Consider the following 15,761-nt stretch of genomic DNA (forward strand, 5'->3'; position numbering starts at 1 on the left):
GCAGAGCAGACCCAGGCAAGGATTAGTCATGGAGCTCATCTGGGAGTTCTGGGTATATTTTTACCTCAGATCAAACACACAAACGCCAAACCCTGAGTTATGATGGCCACAGCCACCTCCCATTCCCCAGGAACCAGAGCCCTTTGAACACAGGAGCCATTTCAGCTCCAAGGCTGTCACCCTGTCCTCTCTGACACGAGGCAGCAGCTTCCTGGCAGCGGCATAGGCGCAGATGTTGCTCGGTTCTGCTTTTGCTGTGCAAAAATGCTTAACTGGTCGTTTCGTTGTGCACAACAAAGGCAGGCAATTGCTGCCTTAGGACCAGCCAGGGGTGGGGGGTGGAGGAGCACAGCCTGTTGGGATCTCATTATTCCAAACTGAAGAAAAAACTGAGAGAAATCAGGCTGCATGTGCAGCTGCCTTTCCATCATTGCTAATGCTAGAAAAAGGAAATGGAGCAGCAGTCTGCAGCCTGACCAGTGCCACATCCTGCTGCTGTGGCACACACCTGTTGGAGAACACAGCAGGGCTCCACGTTCCTGTGCTGCAGCCACAGACACTGAAACAACAGCATCGCCCTGGGGAAGGAAGAGAAGAGCCCAGGCACTTACTGCTGACCAGGGCTAAGGGTTTACCTGCTCTCTGCCCTTCCCTGGAGCTCACTTTTTGACAGGCACAGTGCTGGTAAATCACTTGCTTTCAGTCACCAATTCAGATGTGCTGACTCACACTCCCTCTTTCATTCACACCAGCATCGAGCAGCCACACTTTTCACTCTGTTGCTTCCACGGAATTTTTCACCCCCCACGCCAAGTTAAGGGAGGGAAACATAGAAGATCACACATCACATTCATGACTTTCACACAAAGAAAAATGCACAAAAACAGCTGTTTGCCACAACTGTTTAGTTTTACTATTTTAATATCATGAAATAAAAGTACAAAAAAATTTACAGGTATATTGTTTCTTACATGAAGATTGAACAGTTAACATTTGCATTTATTTTGCAGTGAAACCTGTACTCTCAGTCACAGAATGTGATTATTAGCCACTGACATCACCACTGAGCATTTCATTTTAGAAAGAAAATGCAAAGGTAAGAGGCAACAATCTCGCAAGGCTTCGTAAGGACCAAAAAATACTCCAACTGTACCAGCAGAAGTCATGTTCCAGTCAGCCATCCTGACCTAACCCAGGTTTCCCACCTGGGAGGCTGTGTTCAGACATTTGGACTGGACATCTGGGCCAAGGGGCTGGAAATGGGAGGCTCTCACAAGCTGGGGGCTCTTGGGTCCTTGTTCAGTGCCTTCCCCAAAATAACCAACGTGGGCACACGTATGGAAAACAAGGGGTGAGGCCTGCAGGCCTGACATGCCCTGTGCTGCTCACTCCTTTTCCACTGCTCTGAGGACAAATCACAAACTGCTGCCTGTGAAGTGCTGAGAGCTCAGTGACAGGCAGTCAGCTAACCCAGAGTTACCACAAGTTTATCCAAAGTGGATGCTCAGGAATGCCTGCAGGCTGGTGCTGCCATTAACTGATTGAAACAAACCCCAAGATTCCACTCTATTTTTGTTGTTTCCTAGAACATTACAGCTGCACATCTTCCCAGCCCAAGTCAAAGTCAACTCCATCAGCTGTACAGAGATGAAAAAGAAAAACCCTGCATTGCCTTAGCCTGTGAACATGTCAGGCTCCATTTCATACATGCCCCTCAGCTTTTCAGACAGGCTTTCAGGTAAAAATTATTTATGATGGATTGGTCTGGTCAAAATACTACATCCTTTGCTGGACATCCTTTGCGGTGCCTTTTCAAATAATTCATTTCATGAAGCATGCATGAAACCAAATTTTGAGTTTACAAATAAATAAAATGGTGCTCACCATTAGTTTTTATATATTTTACCATTTACTGAAATGCTGAAAGTAACTCAGTCCTGAATGAGGTTTGGGGGGTGTTTAAATAAAAAATACTTGGAAATTGAAACCACATTTAAAATTGGAAAAACTATGCTTTGTTTTTGGATGGGTCTTGCTTGTTTCTTCTCTTTACGTCCCAATTATAAACTCTAGCCATATCTGAGGGTGTGGAATTAAGGAAACAGCTTTCTCATGCTATCAGAAAAGAGAAACAAAAAGATTTTTAAAAAAGGAGAAAGAGCAGTTTACGGAGTTGGCCACTTAGTTACAACAGTCAGTACAGAAACCATTTCATGAAAGGGCTGACTTGGTGCAGAGCTTCAGCACTGGTAACTGTTGGTAACTGCAGTATTTAGGTCATTACTTAAAAAACCTCCAAAAAGATATTGCAGAGAAACACAGTTTTAGTTTTGCCTCTTTGCTGATTTCAGTCAAGCTGCCCACATCAGCTGTATTTGCCTCTTTCAGGCATCCCAAACTCCTGCTGCACTAAGACAGCTCAAGTATCAACTTGAAAGAACAAGCAGTTGTGCCTTCATGAAACAAAATCTAATGCTTCAGTTCATGGCTACACTCATTAAAATAGTTTTTAACTAGAAAGCATAAAGAACAACCCCACACACCCAGGAGGTGGTTCATGACAGTATAAAGAAATTTTAAAAACACTGAGCACAGCCCAAGCCAGCCCCTTGCTTGCTGCAGCAGGGCTTGTGCTGCTTAGAGGCAGCTGCAAAGGCTGTGATGGGCAACAAAGAACAATGTTCACATGCTCTAGAGGAAGGTCACTGTGCTTTAAGGTGGTCACCTGGGCATCAACCCAACCTTCCAACTCACTCTGCAGTCAGTTTGGGTTGCAACCACTGCACTAGATTTCACGAGGACATCTACACAAGTTTTGTTACCTCTCACACACCAACCTCCAACTTAGCCCTACCAACACAATATTCCATTGCATTGCTAGGACAGTTAAGTTCACAGGTGCTACAGAATTTTGAGGCAGCCAGTCTTAGATAAAAACACATCAGAAAGTTGGTTGTTACCTGGATGGCTTTCAGATACATCTCCTCCCCCCATGAATGAAAAGGATACTGACTTCTGTAGTGGTAAACTGATCTCTGAGAAAATCCAGGTCTTCCTCTAGAAGATCGAGGTTTTTTGTGGCTGTTGACAAATTCTTCTCTAACAGAGCCTGAGCTTCATCAATATCATATTCAAGCATCACATTGGCCTGAAAAAGAAAGATTGATAAAAGCTTTTTATCTTGCATTGTAAGGACTAAGCCCCACCAAGTGTATTTTAGGCTGTTCAAAACTAATCATGTTAACAACAGACTGTCCTGTCAGGCTAAGACAAGATTCAAGACAGGCAATGTCCAAATCCACTTGAGGCCTCCACTCCTTCAGTAACTGAATAATAAATCTCCCTAGTGACTAAAAGTTAAGCTCTCTTCCTTTAGCTAAGCAAGAAGGGATTTCACATTCAGCCTTTTAGGTATTAGCATCTCATCCTCAACATATTTGAAAAGTGAGAGACCTTACATTTCTTAGCATCACCTTTCAGGTGCCACACAACTCTAGAAACAGTTTTTCTTGGATTCAAGATGAACCTCAGGCTCTGTGTGGAACACTGACAAACAGCTGGCACTGTCAGCAACAAGAGCTACTACAGGTATTAGAGATACAACAGGTATAAAAGTCCTCTCTGATAGGGGTGTGGTGATGGTTTTTAATCCAGACATGGTTGTTTCAGTAAGAAGCTACCACAGGACAAGATAAAAGAACAGTATCAGGTGAAAATGCACCAATGAAACTTTGTCCTATTCAAGAACTGTGCCCTGAATGGAGCCACAGTCTGTGACTGACAGGATCCCACAGAAGGCTACACTGAGCTGCCAGAGCTGCATAAACTGTTCTTTAAAGCAAGTGGAGGACAGAGATCCCCAGTAACAGTGACACACACAGCCCAACACAGAGTGTAGGCAACAAGCAGGAGAAAGGCAGAAGGCCAAGAACACCTAAATAAAATTAACTGTGTGTGGCATTTCGTTGCAGCTTTTCAGTGTGAACTGTCAATAAGATGAACCTTCTCTGATGTTCTGTTAGAAAATAAACCTGGGATGTTCCATGAAAGTCAGTGTTTATGAATTCTGAAGACAGCTTCCTTACAGTAACAGCTATCAAAAACGTTTTTTCTTTTTATGATAGAAGTGGGAAAGGTTGGGAGCAACTGTCCAATTAGGCTGGATGGTTCATGTGTCAGCAGTGTTTCTGTCCTAACCAAGAGGTTTTGTTTGGCAGCCAACACTGGGATTTAGGAACATCCATGATTTAAAAGTCTCAAAATAAGCATAAGCAGGTTAATCTCCCCATATAATGAAGCCTCTAAATACAAAATGGTCCAACATGATAGTGCTTAACTACTTAGGAATCTGGGCTGTGAATGCTGATCCCAGCAGGCTTTAGTGCAAAGTCCACTCTAAATGCTGGCAGATACCTGTGAGCAACAGAAATCCCATCTTTCCCTAAAAAGGTGCATGAAAAGAGAAGGCAAGATGCTGAATACAAATAACATGGAGAAGATGGGAAGCTACTTGCCAAACTAAGTTATTCTGCTGGGCACATTCCCATGCCAGGCAATGTCATTAATTTGAACCAAAAAGTGACAGAAATGGTAAGGGAAACGCAAACAAGTTTTTGGAAAGAACAATCCAGGAAAAAAACCAATTCTCTGCAGTCTTACTGTTCAAGAATCAAATAAAATGGAACAAGAAATCTTCACTAACACACTGAAGTTACCTGGTTAGATGTGCTCTGCTGCCATGGTGTAGCACCACCATGCACCCCATCAACAGAATCATGTCCACTCCAACCAGGGGAGACAGCAACCAAAACTCTCTTTCACAAGCCTTTTATAAGTTATTGCAACAGTTTCAGAGAAAGTTCCATTTTACTTACCCCCAACCACAAACAAACTTTATCTGTAGGAGGAACTGAAGCTTTGCAGTAGAGATTATCTGCCAATAAAAATCTGGTTTCCATTGGATGTGTGGAATCCTTAAGACAAATAATAAATTTACAATTGTTATTTTCACTGGAAATATGTTAAAGACACAAAACTTACAATAAAGAGCACACTTTTCTGCTTTCTGCCATTGATACAGTATTAACTTGTGTGGAATTCTATGTAACTTTACTTCAACACTAAAGTTAGAGCTCCAAGAATAATACATTTTTAAAAGATATATTTAAAAACAATACAGAAATCTCTATAAAGAATGGAGATGAAGTCAAAGCTTAGCTGCAATCTATACACTATTAAAAATGAAGTTTGCATTACAAACATTAACTGTTTTTGAACTAGCTTTCAAAAAGTACTACATACCTTTAAAAATAATTCTGTTATTTATAAAGGCATATTAAGTGTGCTCTCCAAAACATTTCTTGCAATGTGTTCTGTTAGGGTGGAAAGGTAGTTAGCTTTTCTCATACTCATTAGATAGTCAAAATAATTTACCTTTTTCTTCTGCATGTGTTTTAAAATTTCTAATGTCTGTTTAATTTCAGGAATCTGACTTTTTAGCCTGTGAATTAACAACAGTCATAATTTATTATTTTACAGAGACACAAAGTTTCCTAAACAAGTGATCAGTTTTATTATACAGTCCACCCTCCATTTTAAAACTTGTTAACAGCTTTTTCCAGCTTACAAAAGCAGGTTTGAAAGACATGGCATGTAAAGGCAGCTCAGCTCCAGCTTCACCTGCCCCTCACAACACCAAGGCTGGCTGGCTTTGGAAGCACAGCAATCCACTCAGCTTTCACATGGAACAACACACAGTAACAGTAACAGACCCCCTTTCACTAAAACAGTACATTCCAAATATTTGTAATCCCTCAGAAGACAGGGAAACCTCAGCAGAAATAGAGGGCAAAACCACTGCAGGTAAAACAAAACCTGTGTTTCTTCTGAGGTTCATGGACTATTCTGACAGTGAGAGCCACAGGACTCTGCACTGTTCAAGCAAAAGCTCTCCAGAGCTGAGGGCACTGCTCTCCCTGACAGCCCTGGCAGAGGCACTGGCCCACCCACGGCCTTCCAGGCCACTAGACTTATTATTTAAAAAAAAACAGAACTGTGCTAAACATTTCCCAAATCGGCAAAAATTACAACTTACCTCCTTTTCTTTTGAGCAAGATTAAGTTCCAGAAATTTATACTTCTGATACTGCTCATCCAACTTCTTAAGAACTACATCTGCTGTCTCATTTCCAGGCTGTTTCATAAAAGAATCTACATCTTCCTTTAAGGGGAGAAAGAAACCCTCAGTGTTAGAAGAGTTTTATGGAAATCCTAGACACAGACATGCTATCATCTTACTGCAGCTACATTTAGAGGGGGTTTGAAATGTAAACAAACTTTTTTTCTGGACTGGAGTACAAAAGCATTTTGTTTCTTTTTTTAGTCATCTCTTCATTTCCCTCTCCCTGCTTTTTTTTTTGTAGGGAACTAAGTGATAGGTGCAAGAATTACTTCATAACCATATTTGTGAGGACATGGTTAGTGGTGCTTTCAGTCCTGGCTGATGTCAAGTGCCACCTTACAGGGGTGGGTGTCCATGGGGCATGGCTAAACCTGGGTTTCCTACCTGTAAAGCAGGGATAATGCTTCTCTGTGGCTAACCAGATTATGAACTATTTTGGATAAAACTGATGAAGGAAAAGAGCCTGATCGAGCATGTTGTGGCAGAAAAAGATGCAAAGGTGGGAAAACTGAGGAATCTGCTCAGACAGGCATCATGGAAGTGAACAGCCTGGTTTCAAAAGCTCCTTCTATAGTTAGCAGGAAGCCACAGAAACCTCCAGAGAACAACTCCAGCCAGTCCTACCATCAACTGACAGTGAGAGCCACGGGACTGGCAGGAAAAGCTGCCAGAGAAGAAAGGCCTGAGTGGGCAAGGATGTCAACCTTGGCATGTGCCTCCTTCAGAACCCCAGGAAGCAGCTCATCTGCTGGGGACCAGTGTTCCCAGCTGCTGAGAGGTACATCAGATCAACCATGTGTTTCTGGCCTCACCACCATGTACACACATAATTCCAGATGATCCCACTCCCCCACTGAGGCAATTCTGCCCTTGTCTACACAGCTCACTAAAATGTGATGGAAGCCCTACCACAGGCCTCTTCAGCTCCTCCTTTTGAACTTGGTGTCTCCATTCCAGAAGTTTCACACCAGAAAAAGACTGTAATATGTTACTAAAGCGATATCAGAGATGGAGCTGCTCCCCCTCATTATAATGCCTTAACTCTCTTGGCTAAAGAAATTTACTAGGAAATTACTGAATCTGGTAAGAAGTCCTTGCCCTTCTTATCATAAAGGAAATCTGTAGCAGACCATGAACTCCACAAGCTACACAGGCAGCACTGTCCAGGTGGTAGATCCAAACTCAAGAGACCACACCTCAGACTGCCTGAAAATGCCTTGAGCTACCTCACAGCCCAGGAAACACTCCTGCCTCTGGATAAGGCTCCCAGAGAAGCCTTCAACAAAGAAAACAAGGATTAGGTTTGGGAAAGTGTTGTCAAAGTGAGGCCTGAGGATAGTGTGAAATGAAACTCCCTCTTGTGGAAGCAGCTCAGCTTGTTTAAGCCACCAAGGGCAGAGAGCAAAAGCAGGTGGGCAGCAGCTCCCCCACACCCTGCCAGGCACCCAGCTCTGCCTCAGCCCCCATCTGTTTGTGCACAGGGACAGGACACAATCCACATCCTCCCGAAACAAAAGATGCTGAGAAGTGAATCCAGAAGTAAATCCAGGCCCCCTACATACTGGTGATCTCCTTCCACTAGTGTCCCAGCTCCAGGTGAGCTCAGATTTATACCCAGGGTTTTCCAGCTGGGGCTTCCAAGCCTGGTCAGGCTCTTGTCCCACCTCCCCATCTGCAAGGCTGAGGCACAGTCACTTTTCTAAGCTTGACCAGAAAAGCTCTGAGGCACAGCTGGCTGCCAAAGCCATTAGGATCCCCACTTTGTGGTGTATTCCACAGCACCTCCACTGCAGAATTTTTACAACACTTACAGGTTCTGCAAGGACCTGCCAAAACTCATCGATATCTTTTTAGGGAAGAGAATTCACTGGCAAAGCACCATTTTGCAAACCTCAAGCCAAGGCACAGGAATGCTCTGCAGAAGCCCTGAAGTGCAGCAGGATAGCACAGTCCCACGTGTCCCTAGGGTTCTCTTCTGAGTGATGACCCAAATAAAGAGCTGCAGGCACTCACTCTGCAGAGAGCTTCATCACCTGGAGCATGTGCAGAGAACATGACAAGAGACACCTACCGCAGACCTGCATCCTCACACCTGCTGAAGAAGGCAGAACAAAGAAGGCATTTCATTTGGAAATGTCTGGGCAACAGATCAAAACCCCCACAGATGAAACTTCTGTTTTGAGAGTTTGTTATCCAGTAAAACCCCGTGTATCAACACGACTTACTCCAAGTGCTCAACCTCACCTGAAACCTGGAGAGGGACAGGAGTGTACAGAACAACTGCCTCAGAGAAGACATGAGCTATAAATTGTGCGAAGAGCCTCTACTGAACCAAGACCCTCACAGGAAACATCTCTGAAGACAAGATTCACAGTAAGACTGCCCATGCAGCAAGTTGGGGGGAAAATGCCAAGCAAGAGATCAGCAAGTCTTTAAATGTTTTTGAACATTTATTTTCTGAAATAAAAAGGCTCTAGTAAAACCTACCCTCAAGACAGTAGTATTTTCACTCTGCAGAGCAGAATACCATTACAACTCCCCAGTGCAGGCTTATTTTGAATAAAAGAAAGTCTATTTTAACATCTACATCCAAGTACTCTATGATCACCATCCAAGATCTCGTCTGCTGACACACCTGTATTTGATCAGAGCACCTCTCAAAACTGAGAATTAGGAAGCTTCCAAGATGTTCAGATCCAGAGATTAGGAAGATCCACAAGGTTTTGAAGAACTGAAGAGAAGCACAGGACTTAGGCACAGCCCCAGTACTCTTGGAGCCATGTGACACAGCACACAAGATACTTCAGACACAGGTACTGAAAGGAAACCACATGGAACCAAACAAAGCCAGCCACCAGCATGGCATGAGGGATGTGACAGATGCCCTTAAAGTGTTTGCTGAGGCTGTTTATGTCCTGCCTTCTGCCAGGGTGGCCACCTTGACTGCAAAGTCAGCAGAGACCACAAGTTCTTCTCTGTAAGGATCAGTGAGGTCTCACAGGGCAGCTGAAGACCTGGCCCTTCCCTTTCATCTTTGCTGGTCTCTCATGAGGCATGGAGAGCAATGGTTTTCCAGCCCACTAAGGATTTGCCAGATCCTAATTATTGTTAAAAAACCTTAAAGGAAAAGGAAGAACTGGATCACTGGAAGTAAATGCACTGCACCTGTCTGGTCAGGTCCTATGCCCAGACAAGACACATCAGCAGTACAAACACTACATCTAGAAACACCAAAATGCAAGTCAAACAAATTTATCTCTATAAAAGCAGCTGTATCAGATGGGGCAGATATCCAACACTTCCCAAGATCCCCAAGGCAGCTAGGTACAGCCACTGTGATCAATAATTCAAAAGACATAAAACAGCAATCAAGACTGCGTACCAAGAGTGAGCTCACAGCTGAAAGTGGACAACAGATGATTGCGAGGTAATGCCACTGCACCAGTCACTGATTCCTGCTTTCAACCCCTCAAAAGAATCATCAAACCCTCGGTACATCAGTTTTCAAAGCTGAATAAACAAGTTCGGCCTGTTTTCCAAAGATGTACATTTGCTGGTTTTCAAGAACACACAGGCGCCCCTGAAAAGTGAATCTTCTCAGCAGTGTAGAACTTGATTAAGAGACGAAGATGGACGGAAAGGTGCTTGAAGCACGGCACGTTACCCATGCAGCAGGAGCGGCAAGGCGCGCCCCGCCCAGTGCGTGCCGGAGGGCTCTCCCTACACGCTGCTCACTGCCGAGCCTGGCAGTGCAATTACGCGATACTGCTGAGCGCGGGCAGCTGGGCTTCTTGTACGGTAATGAGCCAGCTCGCGATGGAAACAGGGCAACTCACCGGGGAAAAGGCCCAGGACTGAGGCCGTGCAGGGCCTCGGCCACCCGCGCCCCCGGGTACCGCCCGCCCGCCGAGGTGCCGCCTCACGGGGGCCGGGCGCGGCTGGCGGAGCACAGCCCCCACCCCTCGGCCCCGCTCCCCGTGAACGCCGCCTCGGGGACGCCCAGCCCCACTGCCCGGACCCTTCCCCAGGAACCCCGCCCCAGGGCTGCCCAGCCGCACTCGCTGGCCCTGCTCACCACGAACGCCGCCTCAGGGATGCCGAGCGGGCCGCGCTTCCCGCCCGCCGCCGCCGCCTCGCTGCCTCCGGCCGCCGCCATTTGGGAACGGACGGTGCATGCGCGGCGTGCGCCACACGGCGTCATCACGTCAGCGCCGAGCGGGGCGCCAGGCGGGGCGGTGGCAGCCGCGGGCACCGCCCATTGGCCAGGAGGAGGAGGAGGCGGGGCAGGAAGGGAGGGCTCCGGGAGGAAAGGGCGGCTCCGGTGTGAAAGGGAAGGCTCCGGCAGCGGGGGCTGCCTGGGGTGGCCGGAACTGTGAGTGCCTCGCGTGCCGTGTCCCGGGAAGGACGGGACGGAGATGCCGCCTGTCCCACCCTCTGCTTCTGCCTGCGGCGGAAGCGCCCTTGTTTCTACACGCAGCCGCTCCGCCTCTCCCACAGTGCAGATGACAAGCCACATATTGCTCCTGTTTGCTCTGCCTTTAACAGTCTGCAATAACCATTTCTAAAGGATCACCGGTAATGCCTGCCCTGCATTCACACGCCCAGGCTGCTCCCCGGCCCGTGCCCTCGCAGCCGGCTCACTGAATCCCGGCCGCTCCGGCAGCACCAGGCCGAGCCCCCGGAGCCCGCAGCTCATCGCTGCTGCCCGGCGCCGTAGCACTGAGATGGAGACCAACACGAATCAACTACGAAGTAGTCCAAGCTCACAAGCGAAAACAGATCTCTGAAGCCTAAAGAAACAAAATACTACTATGAAAAATAGAGTTTCTGGATGTATAAAGAAGGAGCACCTGCAGCACCCCCATGTCCTTACTCTGTCGCAGGCCCTCCACACTGCTGGCATGATGATGGCTGGGGAATGAACCCAGCTCTAGGCAAACTCAGCCAAGGCTCACAGTGTCCCCGGAGCCTTCTCTTCTCCAATGTAAACAGAGGTGGAACAAACCAATGAAACACCCTAATTCAGCCATGGCTTAAAGCATTCTAGAAAGCCATAAACCTGAGAACACAAAAAATGATCACATATACACATGCCTTGCATATGCCAAAGTTTATTTTTTTCCAAAACCTGTTTCATCAAATATGTGGATATGAGCAGTTTTTTAAAAAATGAACAATTTGCATATTAACAAATTGTGAAGTTCCACAATTAAAATATCAACACAGCCAGTCTTGTGCTTAGGCTTATTTTTTAAAAAAATCATAGAACATAAATCCTTAGATTTTTTTTCCAGTTTGTGGCTAGTATATTTTCCACACATTCTGTATTCTTATAAAATGAAGGAACTCACAGAAAGGAACATCTGTACAAGAATACATCTGAAAAAAAGCAACCTAAATTATCATAGCTCCTTTTAAATAAATATCCAATAAAAGGCACAAACCTGTTATGGGAGAAAACATAACATACAAAACAAGACCTATTAAATAAATAAAGTGTGGGTTGGGGTGAGGGAAAATCTGTTCCAGCACCTATTTTGTCATTGCTCCAAGATGAGATTTCAGCCAAACATTTGGTAAAGGATTAAGCTTAATCACAAGGATACACATCTGAGAGATACTGAAAGATTTGACGTTACAATTCCTGTTGTAACTGTACCAGTTACTACAATCTCTTTAAATAGATGATCATGAGAATCTGCATAAAGTAGTGATGCAGCAATGTACAAATCAATGACAAGTCAGATATATCTTCAGAGTCATAGCAACAGGTTTTCTATAATCCTAGCTATCAGTAATGTATAAATGATAACATGTACAGTTTCCATTGCTCAAAAATAGAATCTTTTCAATGGAAATAAATGACTGATACAGTGCCTTTAGATGTTATCCTTATAATACAAACTACCCCAAACAAAGTTCTCCTTTTTATGTACAAATTAAGCACCGATCCACAGTGCATACTATTCTAATTGTAACCTCCCCCCCCCATCCCTGCCACACATCAAAGTATCCAGCTGGGGATAGATACACCCTGTATTCAATCTTGTAGTCAGAAGTTCTGTTGTTACTTTTGTGTGTGTGGTTTTTGCTGTTGGTTTTGTTTTTTTCTTAAACAAAAGTCCATTTGTTATTTTACCTACAAATATTCCACCACTATGTGCACAGAACAGATTTTTCTAGTACACATGTCCAAAATTTATTTAAAAAAAAAATCAATAACTTCTTGGAGGCAAAGTCAAACTATATCTAGAGAACATTAGAAAACCCCAGTTATTTAGAGAGGTACATGTTCAAGTCCAAGAGGCCTCACACAATCCACCCTTCCAAAGTCCCTCAGAAGCCATCCTATGGCATGTTCCATGACAGCCTGCCTGTAGCAGCACCAGGTCCCAACAGTGAGGCTCAAGCGACCCCCTAAAGTACAATAATGCAAAGTGTACAGCACAAATCAAAGTCTTCCCCCTTGTTCAGACAAGCACGGAGAGAGATCTTAGTCATCAGCTTCCTGAAGTTTTCGGAACATGATTCTTATCCAATGAGTTGGAAGGAAAATCACATTTATATACATCTCTCTTCACTCCTCACAACTACTGTTGGCAGTTTCTGCAGGCTGGTACAGTCACCCTCAAGAACAACCCTGGTGTTCTAAGTGGGTTTTTTTGTGGAGAATAGCCATAAAAGCCTTGACAGCATCTTAAGTCCTTGGTTTCCACTTCTCACATATGCTATTTAAACACATACTCTGCCATTTTATGTGATTCAATACATGCACAAGGAAGAGCTGGGCAAAGCCCAGTCCTGTGCACTTGTGTGCAGAGACAAGGTACAATGCAATCTTTGCTTCACAAAGATCAAGCTGTAAGCTGCATTTCAAAGCAACAAAAGAAGGTAGGTTACAAAGTTCTTAAAACATACTTTGTGGCTGTTTCTCCTGTTTTAATACTAGTAAGTTGGTATCAGACAGCTTTGCTACAAGAAAGCAGACCAAAAGAACCATTAAAAGATCCAGAGCAAATCAGAAGTAGTGCAAGCTATTATCCAGTACTAAATCCATTTCTGAGCCAGGTATATTCCAGATATTCAAAATGCTCTGAAATAAAGTTATAACAAATATATACTGCTTGCCAGGCATTTATTTGCATATTTTATTAAAATAATGTGTTATTACTTATACAACTCAGTATAAGAAAGAGACCTAACAGCTTACAGTGCTAGGAACTGCCTGCTTGTAGCACTCTCACTTCTGCCATTAATGCCCAGACATTTATAACTACATGGACTGATCTAATTTGAACACAAGACTTTTGATTGCTGAATGAATCTATGGAATTCACTATTTCTTAAATAAACAGTCCCCTTAACACAACGACCCATTCTAAATGGCATCTATTCCCTCAGCATGTGGAGGGCAACTATAGGCACTGAAGAACTCATTGGCTTAAAATTGTACAATTGTTCAACCCAATAAAGGTGGATTAAAGCTTGAAGCCCTTTGTAATTCAAACTTGAACATTAAACTACCATATACTGGGTCCAAATTCTTTCAACATCAATATACATCAAGGAACACTGAGTTTTAAATTTCTGCAAGGTTTCATTTTCCAGGAAATTAGCAGTTACAGATTTCAAGGGTTGAGGAGTTTTATTTTGTTTCTTTTGTATTGATTCATTGGGCAAAATATTTACCATAGAGTTAAGAAATACTACTTTTGCACTCTTTGGACAGAATTAAGCATTTGGAAAATTAGAAGGGTTGTTCTCACTCTGAGGAATGTGCTTTATTTAGAAGTTCTCTACAGGAGAGTTTGACGAGATTCTCAGGCCTATCTGCATTTATGGTGAGAGTGAGATATTTCTGCAATTACAGACTCTCCCAAAAGATAAAGGACATACTATGCTGGAGGTCGATTGTAACAATAGAAAACTCAGCTTTAATATTAATCATTATTACAAGTAATTTTACAGAAGAGCTTTTCATTGCATTTTGCCACAAAACTTCTGGAGGAAAGGTTCCCACTTCTATCTACTTAATTATAACTAATGGGTTTTTTTAATGCTATCACTTTTTATCAGACAGTGAAAAATACAAGATAAGGCATTTTCATAGCCAATTTCAGATCTGGAGGAAGATTCTTAAGTACAAAATATGATCCAGAAGTCAGTACACATCTGACCCATTGTGAACAGCAATGTTTCATAAATTAGTTATTTTAAAGATTTTCCTCTCAAAAAGAGTCTGGATTTTTTAATGTAGCATTTTTACCTGGAAATTACTACAGAAGAAAAAGATTACTGCAGCATCAAAGAAACATCTATCTAAAAGTTTACATGTATTTACACATTTAAAAATAATTATTTTTATATGGTTTACAACTAGGTTCTTATTTCAAAAAAGAAGCACAAGCTATTCTCTACAGCTGGATTTCAAATTTCAAAATAGTTGCCAGTTGACGAGTGTCAGCATGATTACAAGGTTTGAGTCTTTTTTTGACCAAATGGACTTTAGAAAGAAGAGTTGGCTCTCTTGCCTCCACTGCAGTTATCAAAAGGCTCTCAGAGTGCTCCAGTGTGCTGTGCTTGGGGCACTGACAGACCCTGGCTCCCAAGGCTGCTCTCCCCCGAGCCCCTGGTGAAAGGTGCCACCTGCAGAGAAGGTACCTGTGGAAGTGCAGCTGCTGGCACCTGCTGGAGCTGCATGAGCTGTTCTGGAACACACTCATTTCCCCTACTCCATCACAGACTTGCAGCCTTGTGGCTGCTGGCTCTTTTTACTTAGCCCTGTAATACTGACATAACAATGGAGCAATTTATTATTTTTACTATGTCTGTGTAACATGTGTCTTGATGATTCACAGCATTTCAAACTCACATTATAAAGTTTGCAAATTACTATGAGTTATTCTAATGTGAAAAAGCTGTCTGATTTCACACAATGTTGGCCTTATGATAATGCAAGCATTGCTCTATCAGAGTATTTATTAGAGCACATAAAAATTTTATTGCTCAGCTTGATTTTGTATTGTGTCTTGGTTACAGCAGCCACAGAATTTATGAATAAAATAAATAACTTTGACATTCTCAGTAAATTCCTAAGGTAACCCACTGATGATGAAGGTTGTAGAGCAATCATGTAACCTTCTCCTTGATTTTGAACATGGTAATCCAGCTTACACCTTCTGAGTCAACCTCAATAAAAATACAGTCTTCTGCTGAGCAGTTAAAAAAAAAAAAAAATCAGGAAACAAACATGACTTCACACTGCAGTGACTGTTATAAACAAGAATCTCTAAAGCATTGCAGTTCAAAATAATATTGTATTATACAGGGAAAAAGCAGTTGCCCTGTTCAGGAATACATCATGGAAAGATTGAAATTCAGTCTTTTCTTTTTTACCAGTATTTGGTTGTTGTCACATCTTGTTGCTTTGGTGGTTCTACATAAACTGTATCTGTGAAACAAAGATTATGTATTAATGCCACTTACATAACAAATGCTTTCCCAGTGTTTTAGAATAAAGAATCTATTTGGCTGCTTTGTTACTTTTAAGTTAAGTCTATAGACTTTGACACTTTAAAAAA

The 15,761-nt window shown here is 43.2% G+C and overlaps 2 protein-coding genes across 9 annotated transcripts in view; both read right to left on the reverse strand.

The window, feature by feature from the left end:
- Positions 1-890: 890 nt before the first annotated feature.
- On the reverse strand, positions 891-10,400 carry VBP1 (VHL binding protein 1). Of its 2 annotated transcripts, none has more exons than XM_059858986.1 (6): positions 10,256-10,400; positions 6,095-6,219; positions 5,434-5,500; positions 4,875-4,973; positions 3,010-3,148; positions 891-2,079 (listed from the first exon to the last, which is right to left on the reverse strand). In XM_059858986.1, the coding sequence occupies exons 1-6, from the start codon at positions 10,379-10,381 to the stop codon at positions 2,009-2,011; spliced, it is 627 nt and encodes a 208-aa protein (XP_059714969.1). In that variant the 5' UTR covers positions 10,382-10,400; the 3' UTR covers positions 891-2,008. The 2 variants fall into 2 exon arrangements, with proteins under 2 accessions (XP_059714969.1, XP_059714970.1); XM_059858987.1 differs by lacking the exon at positions 10,256-10,400 and adding an exon at positions 8,194-8,213.
- Positions 10,401-11,275: 875 nt separating this feature from the next.
- LOC132333668 (phosphatidylinositol-binding clathrin assembly protein-like) overlaps positions 11,276-15,761 on the reverse strand; it is a 29,186-nt gene continuing 24,700 nt past the window's right edge. For all 7 annotated transcript variants that reach the window (XM_059858982.1, XM_059858980.1, XM_059858978.1 and 4 more), the window contains one exon: positions 11,276-15,631. In XM_059858982.1, the coding sequence (XP_059714965.1) occupies positions 15,617-15,631 (15 nt within the window). In that variant the 3' untranslated portion in view covers positions 11,276-15,616. The remainder of the gene's footprint in view (positions 15,632-15,761) is intronic.

The sequence above is a fragment of the Haemorhous mexicanus genome, chromosome 14 (genome assembly GCF_027477595.1).
Source record: "Haemorhous mexicanus isolate bHaeMex1 chromosome 14, bHaeMex1.pri, whole genome shotgun sequence".
NCBI lineage: Eukaryota > Metazoa > Chordata > Aves > Passeriformes > Fringillidae > Haemorhous > Haemorhous mexicanus.